The sequence below is a fragment of the Hemicordylus capensis genome, chromosome 5, assembly GCF_027244095.1.
Source record: "Hemicordylus capensis ecotype Gifberg chromosome 5, rHemCap1.1.pri, whole genome shotgun sequence".
Classification (NCBI taxonomy): Eukaryota; Metazoa; Chordata; class Lepidosauria; order Squamata; family Cordylidae; genus Hemicordylus; species Hemicordylus capensis.
The window spans coordinates 170838328-170863212 of NC_069661.1; the positions used below are offsets into that span (position 1 = coordinate 170838328).

A 24885-nucleotide genomic window follows, 5' to 3' on the forward strand; every position below is an offset into this window, starting at 1 on the left:
CGAGACCTTCAGAAATAGGAAAACCTTTAAAGGTTGATGTTGAAGGGGTTGAATTAGTGGATCCCACCAAAGATTCCAACCAATGCTGATTGATGTCAGAATTGGCATCTCCCACTCTGGGAGAGTTTCCAGAGTTACAGCATGGAGAAATCACTATCGGTGTTGGGGGTTGGGAGGGCATCGGTGAAATGTGGCCGATAGGCCCCTGATCATCTTGGTTGCGCTCTTCTGCATCTTTTCCAGTTCAACAATGTCCTTCTTTTGATGTGGTGGCCACAATTGTACATAGTACTCCAAATGTGGCCGCACTATAGTTTTGTATAAGGGCATTATAATATTAGCAGTTTTATTTTCAACACCCTTCCTAATGATCCTAGCATGGAATCGGCCTTTATCACAGCTGCCACACATTGCATCAACACTTTCAATGAGCTGTCCACCACGACCCCAAGATCCCTCTCCTAGTCAGTCATCAACAGATCAGATCCCATCAACGTATACTTGAAGTTGGGTTTTTTCATCCTAATGCGCATCACTTTACACTTTACAGCTAGAGAAGGACCTTGCACATACCTGCTGCAATCTCATCTTTGCTAAGCACAGGTTCAACATGCGCTGGCAGCACCCCGCCCCTGGGGTAGCCCCAAAATATTGAAAATATCATGAAGTCAGAGGATGATAAATCATCCTCTGTATGATTTACAGTGATTGAAGGTTTTCAGGGAACTCATTTCAGCCAAAAAAAACCCCAGGGTTAGTCTGAGTCAAGCCAAAAATATCATGAAGTCACCAAGTTAGAAGGGGGAAATTGTGGGATTGTCATAGGCAAGCCGAGCTCAAAACCAAAAGGCTGAGGTGTGCCAAAGCCAAGGGGAAGTCCGAACAGGTTGGTCTAAAGCCAGGCCATCTAAAGCCAGTGGTCTAAAGACAACTGACCAGAAGTGAGAGTCCAAAACCAAAGTCAACAAACACAGTCCAACTCAAGCAAAAAACCCAGAGAGATCAAGCTTTTCCTCACAGGAAGATATAGAGTTAAGAACCTTCATGTACAGCGAGTGCAGTAGATGAGAAGGAACTGAAGTGCGCTCTCCTGCCTATTTTAACGGGTGCTCCCTCGCAACTCAAAATGCCAGAGAGGACATATTGGAGCTTTGTATTCCTACATGGAGCTTACTGCACAGGTGCAGGTGACCCAGTTGTGAGGGAACATGGATCACCTCAGAGATCTTCTGTTCCCCCAGAAGGAACAGGTACACAGTCTGGGAGTGCTTCTGGATCAGTGCTCCCTCTAATTTTTATTATCAATGAACAGAAAGAGCTTTGTTCTGGGTGGCAGTATCAAGGCAGTGCACACACCTTATACACTCTCTCTGTCACACACACACACACACACACACACACACACACACTCAACGTGCTACGCATAGCGCAGCATGCAAAATATTTTGGCTGCGGGGAGTGGGGGGTGCCGGGGCATGTTGAACCTGTGCCTAGCAAAGGTGAGACTGCAACAGGTATGTGCAACGTTCCTCTCTAGCTGTTCACAGAAGATCTTTTGAGCCAAGAGAAGCAAGGTAGCCAGACCAAAAGAGAGAAGAGGCGGTGGCAACAGAGCAATGGATATTGCCCTTACACCTGCTTTCATGTGCAGTGTCTCCAGCCTGATCACAGGGTCCCCGAAACTATTTTAGTATTAGAAGCTGTTGTTGTTTGTGGAGGGTAGCAGCAAAAGTTGCCAACTCCAACGGAAATCTAAATTGCTGAAACAAGGCCTCCGAAACATTTTCTATTGTACTCCTGTATGACACAGGCATTGTGTTTCTTGTATGTCTGGAATCACGTGTGTGCAGCAATGGGTTAATATTTAAGTACAGGGAACAGCAACCTCATGGAACTGCAAGGGATTACAAACATGTCTTGTGAGCGAGTCAGGCAGCCAATTCTGGATCCAGAGACATTAATTAGTGTTTTGCTCTTAACTTCAGTGGCAACACAATTTGACATTAAAATTCCATGGATGCCCAAGAACTCAAGTAATGCACAGCTAAAAACCTCACCAGAAATCCACATAGCAAGCAATTTAATCAGATTGCTGGGTTTGTGCAATTATTGATTGTGAGCTAGCAGGAAGGAATGGCAGAAAGCTAAAAGGTATTAATGCCAGAAACTGTTTCTTCATGAAACAATTACAAGAACTAGCTGACCGGGCACAAGATCATCTGTGCCCCTAGTTTTCCCTGCCCCATCCCCCCACAACTGATCCGGCTCTCTGCCATGTCTCCATCCCTTTAGCTGTTCTCCCCCAACACCTTCAGCCAGTCCATTTGTTTGTGCATGCCTCCCCCCATCCCCATCCCTTCAGCCAGCTTTGCCACTGCTGCGTTCTCTTGGCCAGCCAGCCGCTGCTTTCCTGCATCCCTCTCCCCCTCCTGGCAGCTCGCTCGTGAACTCTCGCAAGAGCTGCCATGCATTGGATTAGCAATGGGTACGCTTTAGAGAATATAGATAGACAGATAGACAGACAGACACACTCTCTCTCTCTCTCTCTCTCTATATATATATATATATAGAGAGAGAGAGAGAGAGAGAGCATCTGCACTCCTAGTTCTCCCTGTCTCTCCTCTCATTTGCCCTCCCCACCGCCGCCCCAGTCTATTCTTCCTCGGCAGTTGGCCTGGCCGCCCCTTCTCCTCCACGCCGCTTCTCCCTTGCGGCTGGCTGGGCTGCCTCTTCTCACTTGTGGCCATCAGTCCCCATCGCTAATCAGCCGCTGCTCGCGGACTCTCGCAAGAGCTGCCAGGCATGGGATGAGCAAGGGGTACGCCTAGGAGAATTATATATAAAGAAGATATATAAAGATATCTGTCTATCTATCTATCTGTCTATCTATCTATCTTCTAGACTGTAACACCTTTCCCAATTTGGAAGATGCATTCCACGTGTACCATCCACAAAATATTTTCCACAAAATATATACATACATTATTAAAACTCGAATATCTCATATTTTGCTAATAGGTGCACAACAGGCAAAATGTTAGGGTTGCCGGAAGGAGCCACCTCCTGTCCTCTTCCCTCCGTCATCCTCTGAGAGCCACTGCTGCCTCACATCCTCCTTCCTCCGTCCTCATTTGGGAGCTGCTCGGGGGAACAGCCACCTCCTGTCCTCCTCCCTCCGTCTTCCTCGGGATCCGCTTGCAGATCTTGACGGAAGTCAAGATCTGGCAAACACCTAAAGACCTATGGGAAACACCTATATCAGGCAGCAGCAATATAGGAAGATGCTGAAAGGTATCATCTCATACTGCGCAGGAGGTGGCAATGGTAAACCCCTCCTGTATTCTACCAAAAAACCACAGGGCTCTGTGGCTGTCAGGAGTCGACACCAAATCAATGGCACACTTTACCTTTACCTGTATGCAGTTTTCATCAGCTACTAAGGGACAGGCCTCTTCTATTGCTGCCCCCAGGTTTTGGAATGCACTTCCTGCAGAAATAAGAGCCTACCCATCTCTGGCCAATATCAAAAAGACCCCCAAGACACATTTATTCATCCAGGATTTAATTACATGTGTAGAATCTGTTTAAATTTGTTTTAATGTTAATTTAATGGAGGGAGAGAGTAAGTATGTTGAAGGAAAGAAAGAAGAGCAGAGAATCAAGGTATTCTCCCCTATCCCAAATGGCTTAAAATGGGAATGGGATAGAAACTACCCCACCATAGGGAGTCCATTCACTTTGGAATGGTTTTCTACCATGTCGTTTTTAGTAATAACAAATATCATCATTGGTGTGGGGCCATATTGTGGATACATTGTATACCAAAGTACAGGTAAGAGTATGACAGCAATAGACTTAGCTAGGAGTACAATCGTGTGTCTGTTTATGCACCTTTACACAGCCAGGGGTTGAAATCTACCCCAAAATCCATTCACTTTGGAATGGTTTTCTACCATGTCGTTTTTAGTAATAACAAATATCATCATTGGTGAGGGGCCATATTGTGGATACATTGTATACCAAAGTACAGGTAAGAGTATGACAGCAATAGACTTAGCTAGGAGTACAATCGTGTGTCTGTTTATGCACCTTTACACAGCCAGGGGTTGAAATCTACCCCAAAATCCATTCACTTTGGAATGGTTTTCTACCATGTCGTTTTTAGTAATAACAAATATCATCATTGGTGAGGGGCCATATTGTGGATACATTGTATACCAAAGTACAGGTAAGAGTATGACAGCAATAGACATAGCTAGGAGTACAATCGCGTGTCTGTTTATGCACCTTTACACAGCCAGGGGTTGAAATCTACCCCAAAATCCAGATGAAGGTTAAAATCAAGAGACAAATTAATAGAAATATATTTTCAATCATACCTTAGATTTTATCCGGTCTATTTCCTTTTGAAGCTGTCGTTTATCATCTTCTAGGTCACTACGGTAGCGTGTTGTAACCTCAAGAGAAGCTTCTGACATGGACTGTTTTTTAAGAGAATCTGCAAGTTCCTGCTGCAGTTGTCTTAATGCACCCTAGAGAAAGCATTTTCATGACCAGAGTCTGGACAAATGAATTTTTAAATATGATTTTTTGATTATGATTATGTAAATTAAATATAGTTCTATTGAGCTAAGATATACGTATTAGAACACAAATACTGTTAGTTATAAATGGGTAGCAGATTTTCTTCCTGACAAATGTTAACTGAAACCAACTGAACAGTGGCATTTGTTACTTGCTGAATGTTTGCAAGCCCCTGATGCCATTCAGGTTACAGATCCAAACAATCCCTTTGTTAAGTGCTTAATTTTAGGTAGATAATTTAATTCATTATTTTAAATCACTTCCCTTCTGCAATATATACTGTAATATTAAATGGTGTGTGTCTAAACCTTCTAACATCTGAGGATAAGGCATGTGTGAATGTTCTTTTGGAAGAGAGTATCACAGGGCTAACCTTTTATGTCCGAACACTACAGTGCATCTGGGTACTATCAAGCGCTATCAATTCCATTATAGTTTTACTACTGGAAAAAAGGATTTCATATCTTAATGTTAAACACTGAATTGATAAAATATAATGCACTTACCTCTCTTTCTGCTTTTTCTGCTTCATATTTAAAGGTTTGCTCTCTTAAATTATTACATTTGTTGACTAATTCCTTATTTCTCTCTTCCATAAGTTGCACTTGCTTTTCAAAATCAGCTCTAAGTTTACTAAAAATGTCATTAAATTTATCTTGGACATCAGTCACTACTTTTTCTTTGATGATGCCCTTGTTTTGAAGATCTTCAAATTGCTGTCGAAGTAAAATATTTTCACTTTGGAGGTGTGCCAATCGTTCTTGCAAAGAGTCCTGTTTTACAGCATATTTGTTTATTTGATCCTTTTCAACTTGTCGTGCATTTTCAAGTTCTTTCACTTGACACTGTGCCTGACTCAAATCCCTTTGAATACTTTCTAACAGTAAATTCTTTTCTCTGAGTGCGTGTGTTACATGGTGAAGTTCACTTTCTAAGCTATTACCTTTACTTTCAGCTTTACTTAACTGTTGAGACATGGCATTGTTGGTCTCCTGTAGATTACACAGATCATGATTCAATTTGTCTTTTAAGCGAAGCCAGTCATCATGCTCTCGTTGCAGCATTCGCTCAAGATCAGTTCTCGAAAGCTGGCACCGTTCAAGTTCCTGAGTGGAAGAACTTAAACGGGAACGAAAGGAATCAAGTTCTACTTGCAGTCTTTCCTTATTTTCTTTAACAAACTCTAATTTAGAGATTAGCATGGCACACTCTGCTTTTGATGCATTTAATTGTCCACTGTATTGAGCGACTGTTTGAGTCAAAGCTTCTTCATTTAATTTCAGATCCTTCTTAAGTTCTTCCACTTTTTCTTTTAAAATGTCATTTTCTTCTAAATAGTTGGCTTCTTCTTCCTGATGCCGAACTCTTGAGTGGTCAAGTTCTAATTTTAATACAGAAAGCTCATTTTCGAGTATTTTATTTTTGTGCCACAGCTCCTTTTCTTGGTCATGATTATCAGCCGTCTAAAAATTATTCATAAGCAAAGGACAAAGTTAATAATCTTGCAGAAGCCGACTTTGATTTTTTCTTCAGTTCATACTCTTAGAATGAAATTATATTCTGGCGGGCAAAACAGATGTGTCATAATGTGCACACTATATCCCCTCCACCCTAAAGACTGTTGATTGGTCAGGTTCAGACATAATGTTAAATAATATTTATTTTATTTAAAATATTTTAGCATTATGTGCATTAGATGCAGTGAACCTCAATGCATATGCTCTTTCCTTTGCATATGAAAAGAAGAGATTTACAGCATCAATTTGCAGTTTGGAACAAATCAATTTCCAGTTTCAACCAAATTCCATTTTCCTGTTTGAACTGCATTTAGGCAAAAAGGGAAACAATGGTTTATTCTAAACTGAAAATAGAAACTTTGGACCCAGAAGGAAGAAAGCAAGAAGTTAAAAAGTGCAAAAGGGGAAGTATTAGGTAATGATTTATACTAAAAGGGAGGAGAGAACACCTGCTTTTGTAAGTTCCAAGTTTTTCAAAAGTCAATTGCCATACATCTTTGGAAGCAGCTATTTAAAAGGATACGAACACATGAAAGTCCAAAACTACCTGCACGATTCTTGAAACCCAGGAGGTGTTTTTTTTTTTAAAGATACTCAAGACAGACAGCATTAGATCTTCAGTTGACAAATTAAATTTAACCACTTAAAAATCTGTATTTCAAAATAAGTACATGTGAAAATGTATCATTTTAGCTACTAAAGACAAGTGTTGTCAAACACAAATAATTGTCAACCACAACTAAGAGTTAAGTGAATTGGAATACTATTCCAATCCATGTCACCCTTACCTGTCAAAAATCTGACAAAAGTGTGAGAGATACATGTTACATATTACACATGTTAAGAGTCTTAATTGGGTTACAGATCTTTGATATATGTGCAAAAGTACTTTAAGGATATACATCTGTCATTCACAACTTTGATATACTTGGTGCATTAAACACTACCAGTGTCCCCACAGAAAACATGACTGCTGCTTAAGTTATGCAGCCATTCTGTATTAGTACACTTTAGGTGTGATGGGGGGGATGTTTGTGCTTAACAAACTCCTGTATTCTTTTAAGTTATTCTTAAGACAAGTACCTCTGAGCTTTTAGACACTATTTTTTTAGATTCTTCTTCCATTTCCTTCCGCTTCCAGAGATATGTATTCAAAATACCCTCTTGCAAAGCTCTGGCATTCTGTTCTTGAGCCAGCTGTCGCTGTGTGTCTCTGCGTTCTTCATCAACCTACAAAATGCATTTAAAAATACCAAATAGAATAATATCTTAAAAAATATATGAATTCAAGGCTGCAACAGACATATTGAACACCAGTGTAGGCAGAGCTTTCCTATTCACTTCTGTGTCAGTATGTGCATGTAATGGGAATGTAGAGCTGGCCTCAACATTGAAATAAAAGGGAAGCCACTACCTCTGTGAGAGCTTTGACTACACACTGAAGCTAATGAACTGGGTATACGATATTTCAAGACATTCTCTTTCTGAGGAAAACATGTTAGGATGAAGGTCTTGCTATCTCATATTTTCAGAAGTGCATTTGTTTCAATCCTTTGTAGCATCTACTTTTATTAGATAGAAAAAGTGTTCAAGATGATATTACTCTGACTGGAAAACAAAGATTATGATCTAATTTTATATTTCCAAAATAAATGGGGGGGGGGAGACATTCAGGGTGAATGTTAATTTTTTATTTCCCAAGTGCCCAAACAAGCTTACCATTTCTTGAACAGCATTCACAAGCCTTTGTATCGCTTGAGGTGTTCTCTGGAGCCCTAAGTCTAACATACACGGTGGGACTATAACTTCTCCCACAGGAGGAAAGGAAAATGAAAGACTAGGAGGAAAACTTCCTTGAAGTCTAATAGATTTAGTTTTGGCCAAGGAATTATAGGTACTAGAGCTGTCCTGAGGAAGACTGGATAATGAAGAGATAGACTCTTGAGTAGGCTGATCAATTTTCTTCAAACTATCAAGTTCAGGATATAGTTGGTCGTTTGCACTAGTCTCCATTAGTCCAAGTTAAAATACTTCTAGTATTCTGAATATTGGTAACTTCCAGTTTTCACTAATTTGATTTGGCAATTACCCTATATTTTCCCACCCCATTAAAACATTTTCTTGACTATAAGGAACTGCCTACAAGCATAGATAACTGTGAAAGGAAATTAAAAGTATCAACAAAACTTGATTCGTGAAGTAAACAAAAGTGATTTCTGTTTCTCCATTATTGGGGGGAGGGGATCTTAAATTCAATCAAATATCCAGCACACTACAGCAGTTTTTCAAAACAGAGTATGCATGAAAACATGTATCTGTACTGAAAAGCTGTCTATCACAAAACTGCCATATCCACATCTCTTTCCTTTTGTGCTTAAGGTGACATCATCCTAGTTTATTATGAGGTCACTAAAATTATGTCACACATTCAATCAAACATTGATCATGATTGTAAGATGAATGCAACAAAAAGGCTACGAATATTTGGTCAAGTACAAATGCTTGAAGAGGATTAGCAATTTATTATTTTTATCAAAGCCTAAAAATGAATTAAGTGATGGGGAAACCCCATGTCTAAATCAGTCATGATAAGGTCCCATTAATTTTAACACAACTTAAGTTAGTTATGACTAATCTATCTCACTGATTTCAATAGTGCTTAATTATCTTACTAATCTGGATATAGCCCAATGTCAATAGATTGGTATTGGTATCTGAAAGTTGAAAAGAATTTGGTCATCTGACAGATCAAATATTTGTTTTTATAACGAAAAGAAAAGAAGTGTATTGGATATACCAACTCCAAACTATTATGTCCCATGGTCTCGATGAAGAGATTGATTGAATGGCAGTTATGCAGTAGGTTTTATATGTATTAATTATATCCTACTTGGTTTCCTTGCCATCATAATTTTAGAAACCTTGTCTGCTTTTTAATAACATGGCTGTTAATTCTATTGATGTGTATTATATATGTGGTGATGATAGGTGGTTTTTTAAAATAGTATTTGAACAACAACAACAAAAGAACCTTTTTAATTTTTGTTTTTAGCATGTGTATTGTTGTCAATATTATGATTTAGTAGTTATTGGGTTTCTTATGATGTCTGCATTTTTATACTTCTATAGGCTTTTCCCCTTTTAGTCAAAATTATAATACGGTCTCTTTAAAAAAAACACCCCACCTTTTGAGCAATGGTAATGATTTGATTTACAAGGAACAGCTGAAAGCCCTTGGGAGTATATTTAAAAGAGGATAGGTGTGACTTACTCTATAGCCCTTGTAACTTGGTAAGAGAAGGTTACATTTTAAAGTTGAAGATTCACTTCTTAACTTTTCTATTATAAAATCTTTTCTAAAGAGAAAAAGGGGGCCTTATATACAGAAGGAACAGTGTACCAATGTGAGTGTCAATATAATCGGTAAGCTTGTTTTATTCTTTCCACTCGATGATGAGGATAGGGATTGTGTGGGGATCATAGCAACTTTTATATAATTTGGTTGTTTGTCTACAGAAGTCTGTAAAAGTGTGTTTTTATAAAGGTATGAGTCACTGAGGAAGACATATGTCGAAACGCATCTGACCCACTGAAAAGGACTCTTACACTTTGAAAAGACTTTTTATTGTTTGTTGGAGGCACAGTATTGCAAAGATGAACAATTTGAAATAAACTATCATAAAACTAAGGTTGTGGCCTTTGCCAAAAGACCTAAGAACCACAACTGGAGTATTGATGGACACAGAATTGAACAGGTCACCTGTTTTACATATCTGGGGGTGGCTCTCCATGCCTCTGGCTCAAGAAAGGCCCACTGTGAACACGTTGCCCTAGCGGCACAAAGGAACTCCGCCCTATCTTGAGGTGCCTTTGGACTAGAGGTGGTCATTACAAACCTGCAGTGTTCAAACTATATGAGGCCAAACCACTGGCACGATTAATCTATTGTGTGCACCCAGGACTACCCTCTAATTTTATCATACTGGAACGTGTCCAATCTAAATTCCTAAGAACGGCTTTACAAGTGCCCTGCTGTATCTCCAAAGCCACTCTGCATCTGGAAACTGGCATCATAAAAGCTGAGGCCAAAATTTGGATGACTGTTCTTAACCACTGGCTCAAATTAGCCCTTTGCCCTAGGGGCCTGGCCCCATGAACACTGCAGGACAGTTTCCAATCCTCTTGGAAGCAGGCAGTCTATGACAGGGTGGGGGTATTGGGTTTGTCTCCATCTCTCCTCCTTACTATGGGCTGTGATAAGGATAAAGTGGCCATTAAAACACAAGATCCTGGATATGGAATGCCAGGTGGATCTAAGTAGGGTACCTGGTTTCCTGGCCTCAGACAGCTCCAGGTTCATGGTTTCCCTCCTGCATATTTGACACAGTTGGAAATGCCCAGTGACAGAAAGGCATTCAGCCTTGCCCGATGTCATGGCCTTTCATCCGCTGTTTTGGAGGAAAAATACAGGAAGATTCCATTTGTGGAAAGGCTTTGCCCCATACCTCTGGGGAGGTGGAAACCACTGAGCATCTACTCCTCTCTTGCAATTTCTATAAAGATAGCTGAGATAAACTCATACTCCCTCTACTACTAAGCTGCCCTGGTCACTCCACCCAAGTTGACACTAAGATGCTGCTCTCGGCTGAAAAGCGGAATTTTACATACAATGCTGCTAGGTTCTGCATGGCAGCATGAAAGATCCGTCAGACCCTGACTGTACCCCATAATCCATGAAGCTGATTTTAACTATTTTACTAGATCACCCTATTTTAGTTAGTAACTTTATTTCCCTTTTTACTATATACTATCGCCATCTCTCTTTAACATAGTAGATGTCTTTTATTTATTGAGAGTTGTACTTTATAATTGATTAATTTTATGAAGCATATTTTAAAATACCAACTATTAACCATTTTAGTTAGCTGCCTTACTATTTTATTTAGATGTTCAATGCTATATTTTATATTTTAGCTACCTTGCTTGTACTCCATAGTATATTTTAAATATATTGTATTTTTAGACCCTTATTCTATTAGTCTTAACTGTAATACAAATCTTAATCTTATAGTTTATAGTAGTGATACATGTATCTATTTTGCTGTATTACTGTGTTATAACCTGTGCTGGTCTTTGACCATAATAAAGATGATCGATTGATTGTTTGATGGAAAGGCATTCAGTCTTCATAAGGATTTTGGCTCACTGTGAGCCTACATTGACGATTCAAGGATATCTATACATCCATATATATATTTCTCTAAGGCGTACCCGTTGCTAATCCCATGCATGGCAGCACTCACGAGCTGCTAGCAGTGGGAGAGCAAAATGGCTCCGGTGCTGGGGGAGAAAGCAGCAGTGGCAGGTGGGCAAAGAAAACGGCAGTGGCAGGTGGGCAAGAGAACAGCGGAGGTAGGCTGGAAAGAAAATGGTGGCGGTGAGTGGGCAGGTGAGAACTAGAGGCGCAGAGGCTCTACACCTGTCCGAGCTTGTGTTTATGTATTATTTTATTTGATTTTGTATTCTATTTTTGTCTGCACAGGAATGTATTTATGGTATGATTTTAAATGTGTGTAGTTCTATGCAGAACTTGTAAATTATATTAATATACCCATTTGCAGGTACATTCTGTATTTTTGACACCCTATTATTACAGTTGTTTCTTATCCAGATAAGAGAACACCACAGATAAGAATGAAAAGGAACTGATGGAGGAAAATCTAGACAAGAGTAAAATAATTTTTTTTAAAAATGTTAAACTGCAGAAGCTGAAGAAAAAAGGAAGAAATTGCTGAAAGAAAAAAAGAAGAAATTGATGAAGTAATTAAGCAAAAGAATAAGAAGAGAAGAGAAAGAACTTTTGGAAGAAAAAAGGGCTGTCTGTGGAGCTGGATGCAGGACTGAAAGAATTGGGAAGGGTTTCCTTCCCAGAATCGTAAGGCTTTGCTTGCAAATCAGCATAGACCTGCGTCTGAAGTACGTAGGAAGGATAACCCACACAAGATGTCCTCGCCCAGTAGCATAGAATAGTCTGGCTTCCATCCAGGCAGCATCTAGATGCCACTTCAGAACGCTTCTGTTTTGTCAAGTCTATGACCTTGTTGGGATATGATCTGTTAATCCCTTTAGTTTTGGAATGCTATTGTCATCTACTGTGTGCTTTATTGCTATTTTGTTTTCAATAGTTTAAAAGCTACTGTGGGCATCTCAGAAATGAGACAGAAAAGCATCATCAACTCACAAACAGATCCCACTTTCCCAAAAGGAAATGCAATAGACGCTGTAATAGTCCCAAGTTCTGGACACTTGTGACTTTGTACCACTGTGATACCCATTTCATGTGCCTGCTTCATGTTTGTCCCTGCAGCTCCATGTTTTTGTTGAGAAGTGTCTAGGAGAAGTCAGGTCTTGATGTTTAAAAATGAAAGAAAGGAACCCTGGAAAGAGTTGCAGAGGGTACCTGGTTCTAAACGAAAGACACATGAACGTATGACTTCTGAAGATATAAGGAGTAAGAGGCCCCAACACCTGCCATTCCTGTCAGATGACTTCATGATGCAGTTTTTAAATAGGTAAACTGCCACTTATTCAAGGACAATTTTTACTACATGGAATATTTGACAACACTGCCATCATCAAACAGGTGATCACTTCAGCAATCAATTGACAATTTTGAGTAATCAACTGTCAAGCATCCCAAACCTATTTTAATAAACACAGACAGTGAATTTTATGTGTTGCATGTGTTTTTACTTGATGTTTTAATGATGTGTTGTGAGCCACCCAGAGAACAATTTGTTATGGGGCGGCTAACAAAGTGTAGTAGTATTATTTGAATTTATTCTTTAAGGATACAACCCTAATCATACTTAATTGGAACTTGTGAATAAGCAAAGTTGGGATCACAATACAAGTCACTTACATGGGAATTGGCAATGATGGAAATGAGAGTTAAATAAATAAATAAATACATACATACATACATATCTGTCCATAATCTGCACAGGGAACCAAGAACAAGGTGTTTTATTAACTGCTATGGTGTTTTATTGTCTTATAAGCTATTCTCTCAAACCAATAATTGGCACAAATCCATACTACTACTACTGCTTTTACTTTAATTTAATCTCTTCCTCTGCCAGCTTCTTGATTTCCATCTGCTAGCCAAGATAACGATAGTACCCTACAGAGGTTGTTATGTTCTCTCAAGGGCAGCAACTCCTTACATTAATTCCACCATTCCCACTTACCACCCACAATACAGCAGTTCAGTATTCCCTCTAAGGTGTGCACACTCTCACAAGTTTATTTATATCCGCTCAGTTAATTTTAGATCCTGCCCAGATTGAATCAGGAAGGACCCACTCTGAATGAGCACACACTACCTTGATACTGCTGCCCATAAAAAAGCTCATTCCACACACAGATGGAAAATATTTTCAGGGAACACTGCACAGCACTTCTAGTCTCTGCTGCTCACCTGCTGGCCAATGAAGGGTGTCCAAGACAGTATCTTACACAGGCCAGAAAGCTTACTAACACCCCAGAATACCTATCTGTGAAGCTCTAAGGAAAATACACAACTGATGCAAATATGTTTATATCTTAATATAAAATGGTGACGTGTTTTCCAAACCAATGGTAATGAACTGGATATTTTATTCTTTAATCTAACCTCTTCCAGGTGGTTTTTCAGTGTTCTCAACTCCATTTCCAGACTTCTCAGCATTAACTCAAGCTGCTGTTTTTCTTCCATCTCTTTACAGTATTGTTTCTCTTTTTTCCTTGACTGTTCTTGCTTCTTCTCATACAACATTTCAGCACTCATCCTCTTTTCTTCCTCTTGTTTCAAAGAAAACCTGGAATTTAACAATTTCAAGACTATGCTTATGAATATGTACTCACTCAACCTACATACAGGTGAGCCTTTAATTGTTTAGAAGAACTCTATAATAGATGTTCAGGGCTACATATAGTGAAGGGATTCACACTGTGCTTGTTTGCTCCACTCCTTTTTGCCTTATTCCTGCCAGCTGGGCATTAGTCATGTTTTCAATAGGGGGCTACGCATATACAGGCCCAAGCTGTGTAAGCTTCAAGAACAGAATCTGCACACCATAAAATCGAGGGATTCAGATTACACAGTTTAGCTCAATAAGCAGGTCCCTATGTAAACATGAAAATAAAATGTAATTGGTGTGTGCGTGTGTGCGCAAAAAGGAATGGTGGAACAAACAAGCAATATGCTCAGTGCCATACACTTTGGAAGTTTGGACAGGACTCACACTGGAAACATATAACAAACCAGAGATCGGCAGCTGATCTAAAATCATTAGTTAGATGGTTTCAACATAGTTTTATAATTCCTATAATCTACAGATAGCAGAATATGTGGATCTGATTTATTTTAAAATTTCCACCTTTAGATTGAAACAACTTGATGTTCTTGAAAAATCTTTATTAATAAACAAAATTGTGCATTCTGCTTTTTTGCATCAGCCCCCAAACAGTTCATAACAGCATATAAAAACATCATAAACACAGCACATTCAAATACACACAAACACACACACACACACACAATAATAAAAAAGACAAAAGAAGAGCCAGGAAAACACTAAATCAGGGACACATCTGATTGAAGGTCAGCTAAAAAGAACAGTCTTGCCAGCCTACAAAAGGCCAAGAGGGAAGACCAAATGGGCCTCTTGGGAGGATCAAAGTCTGGGTGCCACAACAAAGTAAGCCCTGTCCTGCATAACCAACAACCATACTTCTGACAGAAGAGGAATATGGAACAGATCCTACCCACAGATCTTAATATGCTGAACCATAATCCTGTGTTTTGGTTTTTAAAAACTTGAACTAATATTTCCTGAGTTATCAGCCTCTGAAGTCCCCATAATAAAATAGGGCAAAATCAACTAAGCGTTTATTATTGATTTTGCCCACTGAAGGTTCTGAAGCCAGAGTTGGGAGGGGCAAGCCCTGGCATGTGACTTCCTGATTCTGAATGCAGCATTGATAGGGAGAATCTAGGAAAACTCTTGTCACGCTATACTTAATGTGAAAGGATGAATGTAAAAACATATTTGTTTAATCAGGCTTTTAGTTTATAAGTTTTAAAGTTATTGATGATATCTATATTTTAAATAGTTTTAATTGACTGAGGTTTTTTTAATTGTTTGTGTTTAAAATTGTAGACCACCCAGAGGTTTGTATGTGGGGAGGTATAAAAACTGTGCTAAATAAATAAAGGCTTCCTTCTCCTCCTTTTCCTTTATGAGTTTTTCTGAGGTGGTGGTGAGGTGGGCAAATGGACTTAGGAGGGAACAAAAAGCAGCAGGGGCCTTGCAAAGACACACAACACAATGGCAAACTAATTTTGAATATTAACTTTCTACATAGATATACTGCTTATGAATTGGAGGCTCCATCTGCCCTGTATGAGTAAGAGCTAGGGATGTGCGAGCCGGCTTGAATTCGAACTGGCTCGATATCGAACAGGCTCATTTTGAAGGTTCAAAGTTGAGCTGGCCTCAAACAGAATCTACACCGGTTCAGCTCAAGATCAAGCCAAACACCCCCAGCCGGTTTGGGAGTTCTAAACTGGGTTTGCTTTTGTTTTTAAAAAAATAGCTATTCATTACACATGCATGGCAGCCTCCAAAATGGCTTCCACAACTATACAGAGGCTCAGAATGGGCCAAAAACCACCTGAAGCAGGCCATTATGATACTGGGGGAAGCTGGCAGGGGGAGGGGGAACCTCTGGAGATTCCTCCTGGTGCTACAGCAGTGTCCCCAGAGGCAGTGAGGAGTTGTTTTTTAAATTAACCTTCGAACCAGCTTGAACCTTAACCGGGCAACCCAGTTTTGTGCACATCTCTAGTAAAAGCTACTTTTAAACTTCCCTTTCCCACAATGGAAGTTTATTCTCAAAAATCCTGCAAATTCAGTCATCCTTCAGATTAAGATGAGAGTCAAGATGCTTTCAATTCTCACTGGTGCTCTAAAAAGCATAGAAATTGCAAATTAAGGTGCCCATCTTAACTTCTGTGCTACATAAACTGTAAAAACTTTGAAGTGTCTTGTATGACATTCCATTTACCCACTTTGCCTTGGTCTTTCAGCTTGAGAGTGGTCTGAGGAGGGATGCATCCAGGAAGATATTCAAGTGCAGTTCCCCTAATCACTTGCTAAACATGTCCCTGGTGAATTTCTGCCTGATACATCTCTAGCAATCCCTCTTGCAGTATTAGACTTGATCAGTTTCAATCTGTGATGACTGAGGACATGGACAAACTGCTCGGGGCGGTGCCACCTACCACTTGTTCTCTGGATCCTTGCCCAACTTGGCTGCTTCTATCTAACAGGGAAATAGTTGGAGATAGCCTAGTTAATTTGTTAACTAGGCCATCACTGAGGGCCCCTCATTAACTCATTGATGAGGGAGGGTAGGATGCCTCATTTGAAGAAGGCAATTATCAGACCACTTAAGAAGCCTTCCCTAGATCCCTCAGCGATGGATAGTTATAGGCCAATCTCCAATCTCCCATGGTTGGGCAAGGAGATTGGGTAGTGGCTAATCAGCTCCAGGCAGTTTTGGAGGAAACCGATTATCTAGACCCATTCCAAGAGCAGGCTATGGGGTTGAGATGGCCCTGGTTGATCTAATGGATGACCATTACCAGGATCTTTCAGCGGTGTTCAATACCATTCATCATGGTATCCTCCTGGATCGCCTGAGGGAGTTGGGGATAGGAGGCACTGCTTTGCAGTGGTTTCAATCCTACCTCTTGGGCAGATTCCAGATAGTGGAGTTTAGTGAGGATTGCTGTTTGAAATGGGAACTATTATATGGAGTCCCTCAGGGCTCCATTTATCTACATGAAACTGCTGGGTGAGGTCATCAGGAGATTTGGTGCAGGGTGTCATTAGTTCACTGATAACACCCAAATCTATTTCTCCTCCTCCTATGGCATTCGTTCCCTAAATGCCTGCCAATGGGCAGTAATAGGCTGGATAAGGGATAACAACCGCCTTGAGCCATTTTGGAAGGACGGTATAAAAATCGAACAAATAAATAAATAAATAAACTGAAGTTGAATCCAAGTAAGATGGAGAGGCTCATTGTGGGGGATCAGCATTTGAGGGATAAGTTAGATCTTCCTGTGTTAAATGGGGTTATACTCCCCCAGAAGGAACAGATTCGCAGCTTGGGAGTGCTCTTGGATCCAGGCCTCACCCTGGTATCCCAGGTGAAGGCTATGGCCAGGAGCACTTTCTATCACTTTTGGCTGATTCAACAGCTGTGTCCATTCCTTGAATGATCTCAAAACAGTGGTGCATCAGCTGATAAACTCCAGGCTTGGCTATTGCAATGTGGTCTATGTGGGGCTGCCTTTGTATGTAGTTTGAAAACTTCAGTTAGTTCAAAATGCAGCAGTCAGACTGGTCCCTGGGATAACCCAGAGAGACCATATTATGCCTCTTCTCAAACAGTTGCACTGGCTGTCAATATGTTTCCAGGCAAAATATGAAATGCTGGTTATCACCTTTAAAGCCCTGAATGGCTTGGGTCTGGGCTACCTTAGAGAGCACTTTCTACTGTATGATCTCCATCACACGTTGAAGTAGTCAAGAGAGGTCCATCTCCAGTTACCACCAGCACGTCTGGTGGCAATTTGGACCCAGGCCTTCCCTGTAGCTGCCTCTGGCTTGTGGAATGCACTCCCGGCAGATATCCATAGTTTGGACCGGTTATTGGCCTTCAAGAGAGCCCTCAAGATTTGGCCTGTCCTTCCAAGGTTTTTAAATTTGTTTTAAAGCATATGTAATTGGATTCAAATGGTTCTGAACTGTTTTAAATTTGTTTTTATATTGTTTTAATCTGCTGATTTTAAATGGTGTTTGTTTTTGTATTTTACTTGTGAAACGCCCAGAGTCTTTGGATGGGGCAGTATAAAAATGAAATGAAATTAAAAAAACAAGGCACAGTGCTCCCCCCAAATGCAACCTGTATAGTGTCAGCCACAAATTCAAGAGGTCCCCAGGCAGTCAAAATAAAGCTCTACACACATACCCAATGGTTTTCTGTATGATGCATCTCCACAAGGCACAGTTACATAGGAAGCTGCCATATACTGAGTCAGACCATAGGTCCATCTCGCTCAGTATTGTCTACACAGACTGGCAGCGGCTTCTCCAAGGTTGCAGGCAGGAATCTCTCTCAGCCCTATCTTGGAGATGCCAGGGAAGGAACTTGGAGCCTAGATGCTCTTCCCAGAGCGGCTCCATCCCCTAAGGGGAATATCTTACAGCGCTCACATTTCTAGTCTCCGCTTCATATGCAACCAGCGTGGATCCTGCTTAGCTTAAGGGGACAAGTCATGCTTGCTACCACAAGACCAGATCTCTTCCCAATCCCAAAAGCTATATACTATAGCTAGGCTTGAAACCTTTACTCAGAAGTAAACTTCACCCTTACTTGTGAGTAGGCTCTATGCCCTTATGAGAAAATATTGCATCTGTTCTTGCAAGTAAGAAGGGATCTTACTTCTATTCTTACACTAACCAGTCTTACTTATGGATAGCCTTACACGTTGGTAGACATCACTTTCTTACTCATGAGTAGACTGCACTCTCACTCAAGTAAACCTTGCAGCCTCTCAGAGCAGACTTATATTTGAAGGACACCTTTACTTGCAATTTATTATTAAAGCACAAATGAAAACTGAAGCTAGAGGGGCAGTGGCTGAAGAGGATGCTAGTAGAGTAGGGGTGAAGAACTCTGAACCATCTGGGATTGCCTCAGGTAAAGGTTTGAATTTTTCCTGATTTTTGTAGGAAAGAACTTGGATCATTTTTGGACTAATCTGTAGCAAGCTGTAATGACTTCACTCATCTTTACTGCTTATACATTTTCCTCATTCACCCTATAAAGTGTCAGTTAATTGTAGCAGAACAATTAATAATATTCCTGATAAACTCCTCTTAGAATTCCTTTCATAATTTGTTTACAATACCACATAAAAGTTTACTTGAACAGAGTTCTTACTTGAGACTACTGATATCCCTTTCCCGTTCTGCTTTTTGATGATCCAATACAGATTTCATTTCTCCCATTTCTTTCAATAGTCTCTGCTGTTCTCTCTTCTCACTCTCTCTTTTTTTTACTTTTTCTAGAAGACGAGTATAACGTTCCTTTTCATGTTCAATTAAGCGCTCATATCCGTGAAATATATTTTGAAATTTCAGAAGATTTACAGAATCTGTTTTGGGAGGAAATTGGTATTAATAAATTTGCCCAAAATCTTTACCTCAAGATACCCTCAGAATGTATTTATACAATGTTGTTTTTTCCTATTTGGAAAATCAACACAATAATTCTGTTCTTGAACTCCATGGGCACGCTGATGTATACATGGGACTTCTGACAAGTTCAGGCTTCTCCATTCAATTCAATATTGAGGGCAGGTTGGCATGCAACGTATAGTTCATTAATTGTCAACAGCAAATGGGAAAATCCTGAAAATTGAACATTGGTACTCACCGTGAATGTTTCTTCTTGCTGGTATAATGGAGGTCACCCATTGTGGGTTATCTCCACCCACATGCCCCAGAAGGTAGGACTATGCAAATGAAGGAAACCTTTAAAAAGGACCCTAGTAGGCAGTTCCCTTCAGTGCCACTGAAAAGCTCAAAGCAAAAGATCAGCCACAAAACAGGCAGAGCAGAAAAGGAAAGCACCACCAACAGCACCATATAAATGGAAGGAACAAACAAATGAAGTTGGAGAAGATACCAACAATGATATTATAAAACAGAAACAATGCAGACCTGCTCAATTATTTATTTGCTGATCAGGTTAATACTTGCAGAAGACTCATAAAACCATAGGTGGACAAGGGTGACCTCTATTACACCAGCAAGAAGAAGCCTTCACAGTGAACACTACATCATTCTTTGATGGTGTCAGAGGTCACTCATTGTGGGTAGGGATGTGCACGGAACAAAGTGTGGATGGCTCGACGGTGGGGGGTGTCTCACTTTAAGGGTGGAGGAGGATGAACTTATCCCTCCCTCCGCTTTGCCCCCACAGGCGCCCAGTATTTTACAGGTCCTACGGGGTGGCAGCATACTTCCCTGCTGCCCCGTTTGCTCTTCAGGATGAAGAGGTTGCTGGTTCGAATGCCCACTGGTATGTTTCCCAGACTATGGGAAACACCTATATCAGGCAGCAGCAATACAGGAAGATGCTGAAAGGCATCATCTCATACTGCACAGGGGTTGGAAATGGTAAACCCCTCCTGTATTCTACCAAAGAAAACCACAGGGCTCTGTGGGTGCCAGGAATCAAAATCGACTTGACAGCACACTTTACCTTTAGAGATGGTGATAGGGCCTCCTTAGAAAACTTCACCATGTAAAATGATAAATGCAATCAGTGTAGGGTTTGCGAGAGGTGAGAACTGTATCAATGACAACAGGAGACAGACCTTGATGACTCAGGGATTGGTACTCAGCCTCCAGGCAGTCAACTTTAACCTAGCTGGGTCTGGATGAAAAATTGGACCTTGAGTGAGTAGATCCTCCCTTCAAGAGATGAACAGAGGACTCTCTGTTGCCACACTGAGAACCAGGGTTTTCTGGGTCAAAAGGAGAGCCATCAATATCATTTTTGTGTATTCTACTTTCAACTTCCTGAACCATCTGGCTAGAAAAAGAACTGGGGGGGAAGCATATAGAAGCAATGCTGCCATGGAATTGACAATGCATGCACCACCTCTACCCCCTGTACTGGAAACCAAGAGAAGAATCTTCACGGTTTCATGTTGATTGGAGGGTCAAACAGGCCTACCTGGGGGTAATCCATTCACTGTGTTATCCACTTGAATACTGGAGGGTGCAGAATCCATTCTGCTGGATGGATGACCCGACGACTTAACCAGTCTACTTGGATGTTTAGAGTTCTGCTGATTTGGCAACTATTGCATATCCCATGGACAGCAAGAATCACAAATTCGCTTCCGAATTCAATTCAAAGTCCTGGTTTTTACCTTCAAAGCCTTGTGGGGCTTGGCACCTGTTTACGTACAGAATCGTCTCTCCCATCCAGTTACATCCCATCCTGTTAGATCATTTCAGATGACCCTTTTGTTGGTCTCTGATTTTTGAGAGATTCGGAGTTCTAGGTCCCGCGAAAGGGCTTTTTCGGTTGCTGCCCCACTTCTTTGGAATTTTCATCCCCTACATATTCCTCTAGCCCCCTCTTTACTGGTCTTTAAATCCTTACTGAAGATCTTTTCCATCGGGCATTTGTCTTGTAGTTTACTTTATTTCATTTCCATTATCTATTTTAGTTTGCTATTTTAAATGTAATTTTGATTGTAATTTTTAATGTTACCTTATTTACATGCCATTGTACACCGCCCAGAGTCTTCGGAGTGGGCAGTATATTAAATGCTTAAAATAAAATAAAATAAAATAAAATAAAATAAAATAAAATAAAATAAAATAAAATAAAATAAAAGAGTTTTAGATCGAGTTAAACCAATAATATCACTAGAAGTCAAGATTACTAAACAAAGACTGATGTATTTTGGTCATGTCTTGCGAGCTGATTCACTCGAAAAGGCAATTATGCTGGGAATGATCAGCGGAAGAAGGAGACAGGGACGGCCTTATACTTGGTGGCTGGATATTATTAAAAATGACACCGGAATGACCATGGTGGAATTAAAGGAAGTTGTACGAGATAGGATGGCTTCGAGTGCATTGATCCATAGAGTGACCGAGAGTCAGTCACGACTGAACGGATAAGAAGAAGGTGTGCTGAAATTCATGTCAGATGACATTCTGCCCACCTGATGATTTCTGATGTTTGCAGATACAGAGATCAAGACCGGTTCCTCCTTGATGATTTAAATGTGCTTTGTTGATAAACTGTGCAAATCAGCATGTGGGAACCTGTAATGAGATCCTGGAATGCAATTGCAGTTAGGTACACTGATCCTAACTCGAGCAAATTGATGCTATGGCATTGTTCTGCTACAGTCCATCCGCCTTGGGCGTTGGAAGATAGGCAATGAGCCCCACAGCCAGTGAAGTTCACATCCATGGTTACAACTGGATTCCACAAACTGCTTGCCCTTGGATAGGTTTCCCGACACTGTCCACCACTGAAAAGAGTTCCGTAGAAGCTTGGGGAGAGGAAGAGACAATAAATTTCTGCATGCAGTGTCTGTTTAGTATGGTAAAAGGGGTCACTGAAGGGGTCTGAAATGAAACCTGACCCAAGGGACACAGTCTAGAAAAGTCCATGATTAGCTCAACAGACGTGCTAGCAGGAGCAGGTCTGCTGACTGATTTTGGAGTACTGACAGGTTTATTAGAACCTGCATGTGTTCCTGGGGCACAAAAAGGCAATTTCCCCTGGTGTCTATGATTACCCCCATGTATAAAATTTGCTGTAATGAACAAAACTGACTCTTTTCCTCATTGACAAGGAAGCTATGTTCTTTGAGGCATGACAGACTCCACTATCAGTCCTGTGCTCCTACTATGGATTGGGATTGGATCAGTAGATCATCCAGAAAACAATACAGATGAAAGCCTTGAGGTGCAGATGGGCAATCAGGAGAACTAGAACTTTGGTGAACCCTGGGTGCTGAGAATAGACAAAATGGCCGAGCCCCATAGTGGAAATGCTGGTTTTGGTAACAGAAACATAGCAGATGTTTGTTGTTCGGACGAATAGGAATATGCAAATATGTTTCCTTCAAACTGATGGATACTAAGTAATCTTGGCTCTGTAGGGCCTCTGCTATGGACCTCAGGGTTCCAATTTGGAATTTCCTTTTAAACTATGTATTTGTTGATGAACTTTAGGTCCAACACCACTTGAAGAGATCAGTCCTTTTGGGGGACAGTTAACAGGTCAGAATATACCACCATTTCCCTTTAGGTGGCTGGAACTGCCTCTTTGGCTTCTATCTGTAGAAGGTGTTGGATTGCCTGAATGTGTTTCAACTGGTTCCAAGATCGTGGAGTGTGTAGAATCTCTGGCCCTCGGACAATCGCGGAGCTCTATTTTGTACTCAGACAGAACTGTTGAGAGAACCCATTGGTCAGAAGTAGACAAATCCCAAGCATACCAGAAGTCATTAGTATGTCCTCCCAACCTAAGTGGTTGGGAAGACAGGATTGCCGTCTGAGGTCCTTAGCCTGGGGTGAAAAGATAGTAGGGCTGGGCAGGACATTTAGAGCTCAAAGCATTCTGATTCGAAGCAGAAGGGCCTCAAATGACGGGCCTGTTTTTAACTTGAAAAGGAAGTACCCCATTCTGAATTGGAACATTTTGAGTTTTCCAAGCACCATTCTGGAGGCCTGTTTTTCTGTTGCTGACTAGTTTGGGCACTGGCTTCCAATTGGTTTGCGATTGTGCTTCTTTGCTGCCTTGTTATCATACAAATTGATTTGTATGGTAACAAGCCAGCCAAGAAGCACGATTGCAAGCCAATTGGAACCCAGTGCCAAAAACAGTCAACAACAGAAAAAGAGGCCTCCAGAATGGTGCTTGGAACACTCGAAACATTCCAGGCTTGTTCTGTTGGAACAACCAGTTGGAACAACAGAATGTTCCAGACATATGTGTTCCATGCCAAGCTCAGAACAGAGTGCAAATCCCATTCAATGCACATCCCTAAAAGGATTGGGATTGGAAGGACCGCCTGCCCTGGCAGCATGATCTATTCCAATAGGGGCAGTGGCTCCTAGAAGCCTTTCTAATACAAAAGGAAGGGCAAAAAGCCCTATAAGTCTGGGTAAATTTGTGTGGAGTCTTTTTTTTTCCTTTTAGAAGGAAGGGCTTTGTGCTAAATCCTTAGTTTCTACTAGGATATCCTTAAGGGCCTCATCCCCAAACAGTTTTGAACCTAGATAAAGAAAAGAAAAACAGGTTGCTTACCTGTAATAGGTGATCTGGAAGTGGTTCCATACATTCATAAGTAGTGGGTTCTGCGCCTGTGCAGGCCAGCTTTGGGCAGAATTCAGTAGCTCCTCGCAACACCAACAACCGCCGCCTGCACGTGACTGCAGTACCCTCTAGCAGCGTTTGGGCGTATTCTCCCTCAGTTTCTTGATGTGTCGTGTTGACGCTTGCTCTGATGTTATGAGGTGATGGTCCAGTGGCTTGGTGGTGCGCCGTGGGGTCAGATGGGCGGGTTTTATGAATGTATGGAACCACTTCCAGATCATCTGTTACAGTTAAGCAACCTGTTTATCTGGAAAGTGGTTCCAACATTCATAAGTAGTGGGTGAATTACAAGTTACCCTGATGGAGGTGGGTGAGCGTCGCAAGTCACTTTAGGACCCACTTAAGGACAGCCCAACCAAATTCCGCAGCAGCTGCAGTTCGAAGGTCTATGGCATAGTGTTTCACAAACGTCTGATGAGATGACCAAGTAGCTGCCATACAGATATCAGTGAATCGAATCCCCGACAGGTGTGCAGCCGACGTGGCATATGCCCTCGTCAAATGTGCTTTAATGGAGACCGGAGATTGTTGACTCTGCTGATCATAAGCCATCTTTATCAGATCTACTAATCAGAAGGATAGTTTCTGGCATGACGGAGAGTAGCTCTTGCATGAGCCCTGTAGATTCACGAATAAATGCCGCGTTTGACGAACAGGCCGAGTGGCCTTCAAGTAGTAGAGCAGTGCCCTACGGACATCTAGTGAATGCATCGCCCTTTCTAGTGGAAACAACGGATTTCTGAAA

The 24885-nt window shown here is 40.9% G+C and overlaps 1 protein-coding gene across 11 annotated transcripts in view; it reads right to left on the minus strand.

Moving 5' to 3' along the window:
- The window catches only part of LOC128328269 (ankyrin repeat domain-containing protein 26-like), a 206753-nt gene that overhangs the window by 67116 nt on the left and 114752 nt on the right, over positions 1-24885 (minus strand). For all 11 annotated transcript variants that reach the window (XR_008309108.1, XR_008309107.1, XM_053258090.1 and 8 more), the window contains 5 exons: positions 19161-19374; positions 13777-13960; positions 7185-7331; positions 5091-6047; positions 4380-4532 (listed from right to left, as the gene is read on the minus strand). Coding sequence is in view for 9 of the 11 variants with exons in the window: in XM_053258090.1 (XP_053114065.1) it covers positions 4380-4532; positions 5091-6047; positions 7185-7331; positions 13777-13960; positions 19161-19374 (1655 nt within the window). In the remaining 2 variants the exon portion in view is untranslated. The remainder of the gene's footprint in view (positions 1-4379; positions 4533-5090; positions 6048-7184; positions 7332-13776; positions 13961-19160; positions 19375-24885) is intronic.